We start from the raw sequence: 14,805 nt of genomic DNA on the forward strand, positions 1-14,805 counted from the left end.
TAATGGGGATGGTAAGGAGAGAAGAGTCATCATCAGTATTGTGCAATGGGGGTGGGGGGTGGCAGGGAGGATGGTAGATTGGGAAAGGGGAGAAATGGTCAGTCTTCAGAGAGCTGGCAGAAGCCTGGCACTGATGGAGCCAGGCATCATCCCCTTCCCAGAGGCCTGTCTGGCCAGAGTTCAAAGTGGCTGCTACCACACCCCTCATTAACCCCAGCAGCGCCAGGCTGGCAGCAGCAGTGTTTTTATGGCAGACGCAATGCCAAATGTGCTTCCTTCTTCCTCCCTCCCCTTTTTGTGCCTTCTTTCCGGCAGCCAACATCTTGTTCTTTTTGAGACTAGGGTCCCCTGGTGGTGTGGTGGGAGCTGTAGTGAGGAACAAGGTTGGAAGAGGAAGTAGTGATTCTCTTTTTCTCCACATTTTGGCACTGTCTCAAGCCCTTAGGGGAGAGGAGAGGATGGGATTTTCTACCTTGGACTATGACTCCTAAGGACAGGGACAGCTTCTGGGTCCTCAGCACCCTACAAAGGGACAAGTCTTATAAGGAGCTCATCCTGGAAGGGAAGTCTTTTTCTCATGACCCATTGTGGGGGTTTGTGGGAGGAGATGCTTTGGGCTTCCGCACAGGGTAGCACCAGGAAGCTGAAGCAGCAGGAACAGAAAGAGGATGCTGAGTCCTTGCTGGGTCCTGGAGTTCAGATGTCCTCCCATAAATGAGAAGCCCTGCCAACATGGGCATGAAGGCACTGGTTGTAAGCCTGGCCTACAGGCTACCCGGGATCTGAGCGCAGGTCCATCCTTACCCAGAGCACCTTCTTCCCACCCCCAAGTCCCAACAAGGCTCTGTGGTCCCAAGACCCAGACCCTGTAACCCACCCTAATCTTGGGGAAACATCTCTGTTAAGAGAATGCAAAGGAGACCTACGTGGTGGGGAAGTCAGCACCTAAGAATTGATTGGGTGACAGGGCTTAAACCTGGACTGGACAGGAAGGGGAGGAGACATTGGGATTTGGGCAAGAACACCAGGTCTGGGGGGAAGGGGCCACCAGATCCAACCAGGGAGCCACGGGTCTATGGACGGACGGGGGAAAGAAGCAGAGTAGGAAAAAGTTATAGGATTTGAGGGCGGAGACTTTGTGGCAAAGAAATAAGACGCACGTGAAGACACGGTTTGGGGTCAAAAAGTTTTCGGTCTTTGGTAGGTAGATGACAAGGATCTAGAGACAGTGATCAAGTCAGACACTGCGACTCCACCCACGGGTGGAACCTCCCTGTTCAACGCCTCCCTACCGGCAATAAAACTGGCCGCTACGGGTGCCCGTCCAAAGCCCTGAGACAAATAAAAATGGAGCATAGACCACACCCATTTGTGGGCACCTGCCCTTCTCAAAAATGGATACCGCGGCGCTTCTGGAAGAGAACCGCTCTGGGCCCCGCCTTTGATCTCGTTGGTGGGGTTAGGGGGATGAGAGCTGCACCGCGCGGGACAAATCGCCGGCGGCGCCCGACGGAGCAGGTGATTTCCCCTCCAGCCCCCCTCCCAGGGCTAGGAGAGTCACTGAGAGCGTTGACCCAGGGTACCTGTCATGTGTGTTCCCCCACGGTACCGCCCAGACCCCCATTTCTGATTCTTGCCGTGGCCTGTATCAAGGCACATCCCAGCTTGCTCTGGCTTCCCTCGTCATGTGTTCCCCCAGGGCCGCATCCGCATCTCCATGCCCTCGGGCCCACTATTCTAGACCCTTACGGGTACCCCGCTAGCTTGTTTAGGGAGCTCCTGCTTCAGGGGTCGGCCATCATGGTGGTCTCACTTCCTGTGCTACCCCCCTCCACCGGTTTGTGCTCCGCCTGACTTTGTATATCGGAATCCCTAGTACCCGTCAGTGTCCTTGGCGCCTTTAAGACCTGACTTGGGGGTGAGGGGACAATGATGTCTTCTGGATCATGAGGAACTGGGGCCCCAGGAACTGGGCTTTATAGGGGCTGGGAGAAGCAATGAAGACCTCCATCCTAGACCCTCTGAGCGCCACAGGACTTCTTCCACACTGCTTCCCAGGACTTCTCCCCCATGCTTTCTGCTCTCGCTCTCCCTCTACCTTGAGCACCTCTCCACCCCAAGGGAACAGCATGGTACTCCTTCCCTCAGGCTCACTTAAATTTGTCCAGAGAATCTATATGGAGCATCTTGAAGAGTCCAGGCCTGTGCCTAGTTCAAGGGATGCTCTCAGGTCCGTTGGGGACCGTGAGGATGGGGCAGTCAGGGTTGGCTGCAGGGAGGAAATGAGTCCTGCAGAAGGAGAGGTAGAGAGAAGGAAGTTATAAGTGAGGAGAATGGTGTAAGCAAAGATTGTGAGGTAGGCAAGAGGACCAGGCCAACTGGAGAGGATTTATATCATGAGAGGTGGTGTAGTGTAGTGGTTAACAGTAAGAGTTCTGGAGCAAGACTGCCTGGGTGTAAATTTGCAATTCACTGTATGACCTTGGGCAAGTAACTGCCTATCAGTTCTCCATTTCCTTTTAGGTAAAAATGGGATAATATTATAATACTGGTATCTACATTTTAGCGTTATGTGAGGATTAGGTAAGTTAATACATGTAAGGTGCATTGAACAATCGCTGGCACATTATAAGCAGTCAGTAAATGCTAACCATTATTACCATTATCAAAGGACTCATTTAAATAGGATTCGTGACAGGATCACAGCCACTTTTTTTTTTTTGTATTTTTCTGAGGTTGGAAACGGGGAGGCAGTCAAACAGACTCCCGCAAGCGCCTGACCGGGATCCACCCGGCACGCCCACCAGAGGGGATGCTCTGCCCATCTGGGGCGTCGCTCTGCTGCAATCAGAGCCATTCTAGCGCCTGAGGCAGAGGCCACAGAGCCATCCTCAGCGCCCGGGCAAACCTTGCTCCAATGGAGCCTTGGCTGCGGGAGGGGAAGAGAGAGAGAGGAAGGAGAGGGGGAGGGGTGGAGAAGCAGATGGGCGCCTCTCCTGTGTGCCTTGGCCGGGGATCGAACCCAGGACTCCCTCACATCAGGCCAATGCTCTACCACTGAGCAAACCGGCCAGGGCCCACATTTCATTTTTGCCAGTGAGTCTCGATTTAGAGCTTATAAGAGTAATGGGGTTCTGTGGGCTAATTTGGAAACTAAAGTCTTATGGAAATCATGTTCTTACCCTGGAGAAGGCTGGCTTTCCAAGCTACAGCTTCCCCAACTCAGTGACTGCGGAGGAGAAATGCTGGGAGAAGCCTCTGGGCAGGAAATAAATGAGGGAAGCTTGGGGGACGGAGAAGGGTAAAAGAACAAAGTGGCAAGCTTTGAAGGCTGGGTAGAGTTTCAGCAGCTCAAGAACAGGAGGAGGGAGGATGTTCCCTTAGGAGACAAGCTGGAACAAAGCTCAGGGGAGGAAGACATTTATTTGGGCACAGTAAGGCGTTTCCCAGTAACAACTACTTGGTTCAAAGACCGTGGTTAGAAATCCAGAAGCATCAGACACATTCCTAATAGCTTCTTCTCTTTTTTTCTTTTTTTTTTTTTTTTGGTATTTTTCTGAAGCTGGAAATGGGGAGAGACAGTCAGACAGACTTCCGCATGCACCCGACAGGGATCCACCCGGCACGCCCACCAGGGGCACGCTCTGCCCACCAGGGGGCGATGCTCTGCCCCTCCGGGGCTTCGCTCTGCCCTGACCAGAGCCACTCTAGCGCCTGGGGCAGAGGCCAAGGAGCCATCCCCAGCGCCCGGGCCATCTTTGCTCCATTGGAGCCTTGGCTGCGGGAGGGGAAGAGAGAGACAGAGAGGAAGGAGGGGGGGGTGGAGAAGCAAATGGGTGCTTCTCCTATGTGCCCTGGCCGGGAATCGAACCCGGGTCCCCTGCACGCCAGGCCGACGCTCTACCGCTGAGCCAATCGGCCAGGGCCAATAGATTCTTCTCTAGAAATTGGACTTTCATGAAGCAACCATGGTCCTTTGTCCCAGCAGAGGTTGCCAGGCAACTGATAGCCATGATATGATGTAACCCAGGATAGATATGGTCTCTGTAGGGGGCTGACCTCCTGGGGAGGTGAATGAGGGAATCTGGTATGCCTGGTCTGAGCAGTTCTGTTCCTCCCCAAGGTCCATGCTAACTAAGGTCTGGAGCAAGACGTAGGCATCAGCCCTGGCCGGTTGGCTCAGTGGTAGAGCAGCCTGGCATGTGGAAGTCCCAGGTTTGATTCCCGGCCAGGGCACACAGGAGAAGTGCCCATCTGCTTCTCCACCCTCCCCCTCTCCTTTCTCTCTATCTCTCTCTTCCCTTCCCACAGCCAAGGCTCCATTGGAGCAAAGTTGGCTCGGGCACTGAGAATGGCTCCATGGCCTCCATCTCAGGTGCTAGAATGGCTCCAGTTGCAACGGAGCAATGCCTCAGATGGGCAGAGCATTGCCCACTACTGGGCATGCCGGGTGGATCCCGGTTGGGTGCATGCGGGAGTCTGTCTCTCTGCCTCCCCGCTTCTCACTTCAGAAAAAAAAAAAAAGAAGTAGGCATCCCCTTGGTGGGCTAGGGCTTCTCAGTCCTGGTGTCCAAAGTGAACCCTGTGCTGCCACAGCAACTCTACATTATGCTCAAGGGACCAGGAAGCTAATCATAGATGGTAGGCCTGTCTCAGCCCACTTAGAAGTCTTGATATCCTGCTATCTCCAGAGTAGCCCCTAGAACAGGGGTCTCAAACTCAACTCAGCATGTGGGCCGCAGAACAAGATCACAGCCGTTCGGCGGGCCTCACTAGGTCTACAAAAGGCAACTGTTACGCAACACTTTTCTCACTGCAGTTGAAAACAAAAAAAAATCAGTACAAAATTGTTCGGTGGGCCGCATGCGGCCCACGGGCTGCGAGTTTGAGACCCCTGCCCTAGAATATATCCTCAACTAGGTGACCTGAAATTAAAGCTTGACTACCACAGTCAAGCCAGGTGATTTTGAGCAAATAACTCAACCCACTGAGCTTCAGTTTCTTTATCTGTAAAGTGGGCAGTAACTGTTTATTGAGTGTCTACTTCACAGGAAATGCCGAGTGTACATTGATGAATAAGCCATGTGTGTTATCCCTGCCCTCAAGAAACACCTGGAAGAAACATTAAACATTGCTCAAATACTTACAGCTGTGAAAGGTGCTGCTAAATGAGGAAAAGGCAGTCTGCAATGAGGGTATAATAGGGAGGGGACCAAACCAGTTCTGGAGGGTCAGGACAACATCCCTTGAAGAAGGGAATTTAAAACAGACCTGAAGGGCCTGACCTGTGGTGGCGCAGTGGATAAAGCGTCGACCTGGAACACTGAGGTCGCCGGTTCAAAACCCTGCACTTGTCTGGTCAAGGCATATATGGGAGTTGATGCTTCCTGCTCCTGCCCCCTTTCTCTCTCTCTCTCTCTCTCTCCCCCTCCCTCCCTCCTTCCTCTCTAAAATGAATAAATAAATTAAAAATATATATATAAAAATTAAAAAAAAACAGACCTGAAGGAATTAGACAAGGGGTGGGCATGGAAGTTGCCTAGGCAGAGGAAACAGTTCATGCAAAGGCCCTTGCCATGAAAGAGCTGGAGTGCTGGCAAGTTGAAAGAAAGCCAGAGTGGACAGGAGTAATCCGGGGTGGGGGTGCTGCATGGTGAGGCTAGAGAGAGGTAGGCAGTGGGAGGCCCTGAATCAAAGGCTACAAAAAAGAATCTGGGCTTATCTGAAGGGAAGTGGGAAGTCAATGATAGGTTTTAAACAGGAAAAACATTTTTCTGTCAAGATCATATAACTGATTTTTGTGGAGAATAGGTTGTTGGTTGAAAGGTGGTAGTGGGGAGAAGGTTGAGGAGGCTCTTGCAGTTAAGAGATAGAGCAGAGGCCCTGGCCATTTGGCTCAGTGATAGAGCGTCAGCCTAGCATGTGGATGTCCTGAGTTCAATTCCCAGTCAGGGCACACAGGAGAAGCGCCCATCTGCTTGTCTGCACCCCCACCCCACCCCACCCCTGCTTATCTCTCTCTGTAGCCATGGCTCAATTGGAGAGAGTAGGCCCGGGCACTGAGGAGGGCTCCATGGCCTCGCCTCAGGCACCAAGAAGAGCTCAGTTGCTGAGCAATGGAGCAGTGCCCCAGATGGGCAGAGCACCACCCCCTAGTGGGCTTGCCAGTGGATCCCAGTCCGGGTGCCTACGGGAGCCTGTCTCTCTGTCTCCCCTCCTCTCACTGAAGTAAAAAAAGAGATGGAACAGAATGGGAGTAGAGATCCAGAGAGGTAGGTGTGTTGAGAGATAAATGGTCAGGGCTTGGTGACTGACTGGATGTGGGAAGGCAGGGAGTAGGATGGCGTCAAGGATAATTCCCATACTGTGACAAGAATAACTGGGTGTGTGCACATGCATTTACTCAGGACAGCCTTGGAGGAGTAAAAGACTTGGATGTGCTGCAGAAGTGGAAACTAGATTAGAAAATTGGACATTTGGGAATTGGTGACATGGAGTTGGTACATCAAGTTGTGGGCCCAGATGAGATCTTCCCGAGAGAGAGGGTACGGAGTGAGGAGAGAGGAGGAGCAGCTTTGAGCCTGAGCTTTGCTGCCACATTTATAGGGTGGCAGAGAAGGAACTCTAGGAAGAAGTAGCCAGGGGACTCTGGGAAGAATAGAGGTAGAAGAGAAACAGGAGAATGTGGTGCCTCAGAATCCAACAATGATGCTGCTTGGAAGGGCAAATAGTAAATGAAACCATAAGAAATTGCGTTTTTCTTTCTGCTTTTTTTGTACATCAAAAACTGGCAAGTGCTCTCTTCGGCAGCACATATACTAAAATTGGAACGATACAGAGAAGATTAGCATGGCCCCTGCGCAAGGATGACACACAAATTCGTGAAGCGTTCCATATTTAAAAAACAAAACAAAACAAAACAAAAAACTGGCAATATTGGTAAGCTCCTATGGTTCAACTAGATTAGAGCAAAACCTAAAAAAGTAACTCAGGACCTTAGACTGAGAAATGTTGGTAGAGACATTGGAGCAGAAGCCAGACTGGAGGCCCTGGCCGGTGGCCTCAGTTGATAGAGCATCCGCCTGGTGTGTGGACGTCCTGGGTGCGATTCCCGGTCAGGACACATGAGAAGTGACCATCTGCTTCTCTTCCCTTCCCTCTCCCCCTTCTCTCTTTTTCCCTCTTGAAGCCTGTGTGGCTCGATTGGTCCAAGCATTGGTCTTAGGCACTGAAAATAGCTCAATTGATTTGAACATTGGCCCCAGGTGGAGGTTGCTGAGTGGATCCTGGTCGGGGCACATGGGAGAGTCTGTCTTTCTATCTTCCCTCCCCTCACTTAAAAAAGAAAAAAAAAAAAAAAAAGGCCCTGGCCCGTTGGCTCAGCGGTAGAGCGTCAGCCTGGCGTGCGGGGGACCCGGGTTCGATTCCCGGCCAGGGCACATAGGAGAAGCGCCCATTTGCTTCTCCACCCCCCCCTCCTTCCTCTCTGTCTCTCTCTTCCCCTCCCCCAGCCTAGGCTCCTTTGGAGCAAAGATGGCCCGGGCGCTGGGGATGGCTCCTTGGCCTCTGCCCCAGGCGCTAGAGTGGCTCTGGTCGCGGCAGAGCGACGCCCCGGAGGGGCAGAGCATCGCCCCCTGGTGGGCAGAGCATTGCCCCCTGGTGGGCGTGCCGGGTGGATCCCGGTCGGGCGCATGCGGGAGTCTGTCTGACTGTCTCTCCCCGTCTCCAGCTTCAGAAAAATACAAAAAAAAAAAAAAAAGCCAGACTACAGCTGGGGAGGAGTGTATGAAATGGAGATGAATAAGAGAATAGAATGGACAGGACTTGCTGATTGATTGAGTGATTGAATGGAGCAGGTGGGGTTGAGAGAGGGCAAAATCAAGGGTAATCCCCAAGTTTCAGGTTTGGCAACTGAGTGAGTGGTTGTGTCAGCTGGTGAAACAGGAGGAGGTGCGTATTTGGAGAGGGAATGTACACACATTGGGAAGAAATAGTGAGTTTGGAGTGGTAGAATTTAAGGTGCCTCTGCATCTTCTGAGTGGGATGGTAAGCTGACATTTGGATCTATGGGTCGACCATTCATTACCACATACGTGTTCATTACTCACAAATACAGATTCGGAATCAAGCGCACGTTGGTGGGAATGAAATGTCAGGAAGTATTTATTGAGCATCTACTAAGTGCAGGCATCTTTCTAGGTGCTCGGGTTATACCAATGAATAAGACAAAGTCCTCCCCACTTCGTCTTGGAGCTTGCATTCTATGGGGGAGGAAGACAATAGGCAAATAAACAAAACAACATGAAGCTGTGGTAAATGCTGTGTAGAAAATAAAGCACGGTAGGGATTGGGAAGTAGGAGGAATACCTATTTTGGTGGGTTAGTCAGGGAAGGTCTCTGAGGAGACAGCATTTGTGCAGAGCCTGAAGGAAGTGAGAGAGTGAGCCACATGGATGTCTAAAAGAGACAGGAAGAAGGTAGGCAAGTTTGAGGAACAGCAGGGAGGCTGACGGGCGGGAGTGGAGTGAGTGAGGAGCGAGTGGGGAGGACGGATAGGTAAGCAAAGGTCAGATCTTACAGGCCTCTAATAGGCCTTGAGAAAGAAAATGGAAATCCTTTGTAGATAGTTCCAAGCTGCTAGAAAGGCAAGGATTGGTCAGGAAGAGAATTCACAGAAGACTACCCCTTCTATTTGGGCCATGGAGTCAGAAAAGCCCCTTTGTGCCAGAAGGTGGGTGGCCCATTCTGGGTGGGAGAAGAGCTGCGCTGGGTCCCGAGGCCTGCTCCTTGGGGGGCTGGACAATGGACCCCTTGTGGTTAGACTTGTGGGCCAAGTGGCCTTCTCAGTGATGGGATTCCTCAGTCAGGAGACATGTGACCCCAAGACCTTGGCTTCTCGCCAGAGGGTCTGGGCCCACTGCTGGGGAATGGGGTGGGGAGGTAGAGAGAGGATGGAGGGGCCTTCTCCTGAGACAGTACCCTGCCCTGTCTCAAGCTGGAGGACGTGGAGAGATGGACAAGGAAGGGGCTGTGGCTCTGCTTGAGGGAGCAGGGGAAGCTGGAGAGCTGGAAGCTATGGGCAACATGAACAAGTGGTTTCCACAGCAGGGCAGGAGGGAGGAGCTGGCTACCCCTGGGCCTGGTGGGCAGGGGCAGGCAGGAGAGGGCCTGATAAACCTACATCTTGTGTCCTTTCAGAAGAGGAAAGAGCATGGAGCTGGAAAGGATTGTCAGTGCAGCCCTTCTTGCCTTTGTCCAGACGCACCTCCCAGAGGCTGACCTCAGGTAGCAGCAGTTCTCCCAGGGTCGTGCCAGGGCCAGGGTTGGAGCTGCCTAGCAGTGCTCTCGGCCATGGCCACTGGAAAGACCGGGATGGGAACATTCAGCCCTATTCTCGAGGTGGGGGAGGGGTGATTATGATTTGCTGGTGTGGCCTTACTTCTTATCCTGTTACCCTTGTTGGACAGAGAGAAACCAAAGCTCTGAAGGAGGGTGGAATATTCTCTGGCCTCCAGGCTTGAGACCTGGCTCATGAACCGAGGTCTGGAGCTTTAGGCTAGGTGGGAGTGCTGGAGGTATCCAATGTTTTACCTGTCCTGTCCCCTTTCTGCAGCGGCTTGGATGAAGTCATCTTCTCCTATGTACTTGGGGTCCTGGAGGATTTGGGCCCCTCAGGCCCATCAGAGGAGAACTTTGATATGGAGGCTTTCACTGAGATGATGGAGGCCTATGTGCCTGGCTTCGCCCATATCCCAAGGTGGGACCTGCCTGGGCCAGGAGGAGGGGGGCTAGCTGGTTATGGAGGGTGCACAGAGCTGTCCTCTTACCACCCTCCTTGTCTTTTTAGGGGTACAATAGGTGACATGATGCAGAAGCTCTCTGGGCAGTTGAGTGGTGCCAGGAACAAAGGTGAGTCTGGGGATCAGACACTTGGATGATGAATAAACCCCATCCCCAAAGCTCTGGCAAACCTCTCTCTGCCTCTTTAAGAGAACCTGCAACCACAGAGTTCTGAGGTCCAAGGTCAGGTGCCCATCTCCCCAGAGTCCCTGCAACGGCCTGAAAAACTCAAAGAAGATACTAGGGCTTCTTCTGCTGGGGACAACCAAGATGAGGTTAGTAGAGGAGGGTACCCCTGAGGGACCTAGGGGGCAGAAAAGGAGGAAATACTGCCTTTTTTTTAGGTGAGAGTAGGGGAGATAGTGAGGCAGACTCCTGCATGCACTCCAACTGGGATCCACCCAGCAACCCCATCTGGGACCAGTGCTCAAGTAATCGAGCTATTTTTAGCACCTAAAGCTGATGCGCTCCAACAGAGCTATCCTCAGAGCCACACTCGAACCAATTGAGCCACTGGCTGTGGGAGGGGAAAAGGGAGAGAAGGGGTGGCAGGGGGAGAAGCAGATGGTTGCTTCTCCTGTGTGCCCTGATGAGGAATCGAACCTGGGACGTCCATATGCTGGGCCAACGCCCTATCCACTGAGCCACTGGCCAGGGCCAAAATACTGTCTTTTGTCAACATTTATACCCACAGGCAGCCAGTGCTGAGGAGGAGCTACTGCCAGGAGTGGATGTGCTCCTGGAGGTGTTCCCTGGCTGTTCAGTGGAGCAGGCCCAGTGGGTACTGGCCAAAGCTCGGGGGGACCTGGAAGAAGCTGTACAGATGCTGGTAGAAGGGAAGGAGGAGGGGCCTCCAGTCTGGGATGGCCCCAACCAGGTATATCCTCTGCTATACCCCGCCCCAACCCATGTAGCCCCAGCTACATTCCACTTTAGTCCTGGCCTATTGCCATATGCTTCTTTTACTAGTGCCCTAGGGTCTAGACCAGGTTTCCCCTTTGCAGGACCTGCCCAGGCGTCTCAGAGGCCCCCAAAAGGATGAGCTGAAGTCCTTCATCCTGCAGAAGTGAGTCTGGGCTGGGATGGGCTCTTGAAGGGTTTTTCTAGGGTGATAGGAGCATCACCCAGCCAATTTTTGGCAGGTACATGATGGTGGATAGTGCAGAGGATCAGAAGATTCACCGGCCCATGGCTCCCAGGGAGGTGAGATAATAGGGGCTGGTAGGGATGTGGAGTGGTTGGAACTACCTCCTGGCTTCTGCTACTCACTGACTGATTGCCTGACAGGCCCCCAAGAAGTTGATCCGATACATCGACAACCAGGTAGTGAGTACCAAGGGGGAGCGATTCAAAGATGTGCGGAACCCTGAGGCCGAGGAGATGAAGGCCACATACATCAACCTCAAGCCGGCCAGAAAATACCGCTTCCACTGAGGCATTTGTCAGACTCTTCCAGGCTCAGATCCCAGAGGGATGCAGGAGCCCCACACCCCTACACAGGGCATGTCCTAACTCCTCACCCCTTCTCCACCCCTTCTCTTACCTCTTTGCCCCACCATGTTAACTTCCTCTTGGAGCTGCCCATGGGCACGGTAAAGGTGGCCCCAAGATGAGTGCATTCTGGTCATTTCTGCCTCAGAGCTTGGGTGCTGGGGGACTCTCCCAACCTTACATCCTCTGTCTCCAACAGGGCAGCGCCAGGCAGGAGGGGGTAAAAAGCTCTTTATTTGAAGCTCCAGGGTGGGGTAGGGCATTGGCCTCTCATCAGAGGCCCCCACAGTCCAGTTTCCCTATAGTTCATAGGCCCCAACACACAGTCCAGCTGTGTCCCATCAGTGGGTGGTCAGACCTGCAGGTTGACAAAGGGCGCAAAGCCTGCCATGTCCTGCAGCAGCACCAGGGCCTGATGCAGAGGCGGTTCCACGTCGATGTCCACACCACGCTTCCGCAAGCGGCTCAAGCTGGGCTCAGCCACATGGTGGCAGTGCCGCACCCGCAGTGAGCGCAGTGCTGGGCAATATTCTGCCAATGTCCTGGAGGAGGAGTGAGGTGAGGCTAGAGGCGCAAAACCACTACACTCATGGTAGGGGGAGCCAGCAAAGGCCCTATGTATCCCTTATCGCAGGGATACTTTCTTCTATACACAACAGAGAGGGATCTGGATCAGGGTCATATGTTCAATGCCTCTACGCTTTCCTGTCTCTTAAATGGATTACTGCACCTCAGTTCTCCTGGTCGAAGAAAAGCAGAAATCTTTGTGAAAACTATCAATGTGTCAATACTGATTTTAAAAAGTTTCTAAATTGGGCTTGCTGGTCTAGCAATCCTAGAGGCCTTTCCTGTTCAGAATGGGGGTCCTAGTTCAGCCTTTTGGCTACTGCCCACCTCTACCCCAAGAGGTTAAGTGATTGCCCTCCCATTCCACCGACCCCAGGCACCTGACGCCGTCGCTTCCAACGCGGAGGCAGCCGGTTAGGTCAAGGTGCTCGAGTACCGGGCAGTTCCGAGCCAACTCCTGGACTGCTGCGTCCCCCACATTGGCGTTGACCGCTAGAGAGAGGCTGCGGAGCCCTGCGCCGCGCCTCTGCGCCAGGTACACGATGGCCTCATCCTTGAGCTGACGGCAGGCGGTGAGGTCCAGCTCCTTAAGGGCCGGACAGCGGTCGGCGAGACCGCGCAGAGCTAGCCCGTCTACCCAGTCGCAATGAGCAAGAGATAGGCGCTGCAGGCGGGGGCAGCCCTCGGCCAGCGCCCCCAGCGTGCGGCGGCTCAGTTGCCCGCAGCCAGCCAACGCCACACTCCGCAGCTGCGGATTACGCGCCAGCACTGGCACCAGATCCTCGTCCGACAGCCATTCGTGACACGGTGCCAGCGCCAGCTCCTGCAGCCTTTCGGCGTCCCGTAACAGCCGGGCCAGTGCGACCCGCGGGATCTGCGGACCCACCTGCGGGCGGGGAGGCACCTCGACTTTCAGCTAGTGCCGGGGACAGGGCGGGCAATGCCTATCCGCTTCTGACGAATTCTTTACTAGCAGCAGTCTGCCCTCGGGGGCTTGCCACCTGCCCTCCCAGGGAAGACCCCACGAGCCCTCTGAGTTGATACCCAGTACTCGCCCTTTGAGAGGACTTTCCCGCTGGGTGGGTCGCTTCCTGGGCATTCCTGGAGGGCTAGGGGGGTCCGGAAGTGTACACAGAGGGACTGGGGGCTGGGCTGGAGGCGGGGCGGGAGCGATACCCAGACCCGGGCGGGGCTCTGGCCCCCAGCTCACCTGAGCGGCGTCGAAGCGGCGCAGCCCCGCCAAGTGTAGCTGCACAAGGGCTCGAAAGGCACGACTGACGCGCTGCAGCCGGAGCAGCTGGCACAGCGGGACCCGGCTCAGGACGTGTGGGAGCAGCACGTCCTCCCAGGGCAGGTCCAGGAGCCTGTGGGTAAAGGGCGTTGGCGACGGCGTCCCCGGGCCGCAGTTACCTTCGAGTCCGCCTCCGTTATGCTTCTATGCCCTGGCTCCTAAGAGCGACACCCAGGCCCGGTCCCGGGTTGACTCCCCTCCCTTAGGTCATTCTTCACTTTCTCGGCCCCTCCGGTACTAGGTACCTGACGGCTCTGGGCTCTTGCTCCCCTCCGGACGGCTCCATCGGTGGCGCCTTCGGCTGTCTATTGCGCGTGCGCAGTGAGGTCTCGCTTTCGCTTAGGAGCAGCTGCCACGACCCCGCCTCCTTGGGTTGTAGTGACAGACCGATTCAATCGAGTGCCGTCTCACTGAGGATCATATTTGAAAGCTTTCTGGATGGATCCCGAAACTGAGGAGCAAACAGACCGGTGGTGTAACATTAAATCTCGCCTTCTCCGCTCCAGGGCTTGAGATCTGAGTCCAAAGAACGCGATGGTGCAGCAGAGACTGGTTTCTTTTGCCGTCTTGAGCCAGTAGACCGCTCTGAATGAAGTGGTGATGGGAGGGAGGAGCGGTCAAGGCCAAACGCAGAAGGGGTGGAGCCAGAACTCCAAGGTTCTGGGCCTGCCCTCTGCCCTCCGGTCGCTTGTAGCGACTTTGAAAAATGGGAAGAAACTTGCTAGGCTCTTACTGTCTGGCCCTCAGTGGGTGTTCGATCATTGTTGAATGAATTGAATGGGCGAAGCTACAACTTTTCTTCACTAAGCAAACTTGCCCAAACCTCTCATTCTTGCTTCATTGTGAAGTACAGTTAGCCAGCCCCTTCCACTCCCGGACGAAATAGAACGGGTTTTCACCTTGTGGGGAAGAGATGTAGGGCGCGTTATGAACGACTATACGTATCTTCAGCCGGGTTCCATTCCTTCCCCAGGAGGTCTAGAATCCTGAGAAGAATGCATGCTCAGCTCAACCCGCCAGGAGTACTGCATCTTGGTTGGCCCGGGGTTTAGTTGTGGGGTTTGGGTTTGGACCGTCCTGGAGCAGTAACGCTCCTGAACTCTGGGCTCAGACTCTGGGCCGCCCTCTCACCGCGTACCCAATTCCCTCTGCCAGGGTCCGCTCCCGGGAACCCCTGGAGCAGTGCTTTCCTCATCATCCATTGGTGAAGGTGTGAAGGACGCGGAGAACTATTGGTGTCGCTGAAAGCTGTCCCCCCCCCCCCCCCAAGCAGGGATGCTTTTCGGTGCAACCGCTTCTCTTGCCTCTTTATAATGAAAACTGCTTCCCATTCATCATCTCACCAAGGTTTCGTGTACCACTGCAAGGTGGGCCGGTCTGTCTTGTCACTTTCCTTTAAAGATGAAACCAGGGCTCTGGGGAGAAAGCGCCTTATCCAGGGTCAAGCGAGTCGGGATAAAGAACTAGATTTTCCCAGAATTCTTTCCACACACCCTCGTTCCCCAATGCAGCGAGAAGAGAAAAGCTAGCAGCGGGGAAGGATCAAAGAGGGTCATCTTGGGTGAGGGACTTGCTCCTTCTTCCCCAGCCTGTTGGGGAGGGGCTAGCTGGAAGGA

General features: G+C 54.1%; 2 protein-coding genes and 1 non-coding gene across 5 annotated transcripts; 2 read left to right on the plus strand and 1 right to left on the minus strand.

Annotated features, from left to right (window-relative positions):
* The first annotated feature begins 1,385 nt into the window (after positions 1-1,385).
* On the plus strand, positions 1,386-11,453 carry CUEDC2 (CUE domain containing 2). Of its 3 annotated transcripts, none has more exons than XM_066355744.1 (10): positions 1,386-1,518; positions 8,200-8,340; positions 9,199-9,285; positions 9,614-9,757; positions 9,848-9,909; positions 9,991-10,115; positions 10,535-10,717; positions 10,845-10,906; positions 10,983-11,043; positions 11,128-11,453. In XM_066355744.1, the coding sequence occupies exons 3-10, from the start codon at positions 9,212-9,214 to the stop codon at positions 11,272-11,274; spliced, it is 858 nt and encodes a 285-aa protein (XP_066211841.1). In that variant the 5' UTR covers positions 1,386-1,518; positions 8,200-8,340; positions 9,199-9,211; the 3' UTR covers positions 11,275-11,453. The 3 variants fall into 3 exon arrangements, with proteins under 3 accessions (XP_066211841.1, XP_066211842.1, XP_066211840.1); XM_066355745.1 differs by having other exon boundaries at positions 8,200-8,312; XM_066355743.1 differs by lacking the exon at positions 8,200-8,340.
* LOC136385092 (U6 spliceosomal RNA) lies at positions 6,795-6,901 on the plus strand. Its single transcript, XR_010747705.1, has one exon. It is a non-coding gene; the product is annotated as a U6 spliceosomal RNA (small nuclear RNA).
* A 94-nt stretch (positions 11,454-11,547) lies between the features above and the next one.
* FBXL15 (F-box and leucine rich repeat protein 15) lies at positions 11,548-13,763 on the minus strand. Its single transcript, XM_066355742.1, has 4 exons — positions 13,435-13,763; positions 13,109-13,262; positions 12,279-12,784; positions 11,548-11,873 (listed from the first exon to the last, which is right to left on the minus strand). The coding sequence occupies exons 1-4, from the start codon at positions 13,473-13,475 to the stop codon at positions 11,684-11,686; spliced, it is 891 nt and encodes a 296-aa protein (XP_066211839.1). The 5' UTR covers positions 13,476-13,763; the 3' UTR covers positions 11,548-11,683.
* Between the last annotated feature and the right edge of the window lie 1,042 nt (positions 13,764-14,805).

This window comes from Saccopteryx leptura, chromosome 13 (assembly GCF_036850995.1).
Source record: "Saccopteryx leptura isolate mSacLep1 chromosome 13, mSacLep1_pri_phased_curated, whole genome shotgun sequence".
Lineage (NCBI taxonomy): Eukaryota > Metazoa > Chordata > Mammalia > Chiroptera > Emballonuridae > Saccopteryx > Saccopteryx leptura.

Bases quoted from the DNA above. Each gene is read 5' to 3' on its own strand.
- FBXL15 (XM_066355742.1), bottom strand. From the start codon at position 13,475: ATGGAGCCGTCCGGAGGGGAGCAAGAGCCCAGAGCCGTCAG. The intron at 13,263-13,434 runs GTACCTAGTACC...CTTTACCCACAG, and splicing joins CAAGAGCCCAGAGCCGTCAG to GCTCCTGGACCTGCCCTGGG. The intron at 11,874-12,278 runs GTGCCTGGGGTC...CTCCTCCTCCAG, and splicing joins GTTGGAAGCGACGGCGTCAG to GACATTGGCAGAATATTGCC.
- CUEDC2 (XM_066355744.1), top strand. From the start codon at position 9,212: ATGGAGCTGGAAAGGATTGTCAGTGCAGCCCTTCTTGCCTTTGTCCAG. The intron at 9,286-9,613 runs GTAGCAGCAGTT...CCCTTTCTGCAG, and splicing joins CTCCCAGAGGCTGACCTCAG to CGGCTTGGATGAAGTCATCT. The intron at 10,718-10,844 runs GTATATCCTCTG...TCCCCTTTGCAG, and splicing joins TCTGGGATGGCCCCAACCAG to GACCTGCCCAGGCGTCTCAG.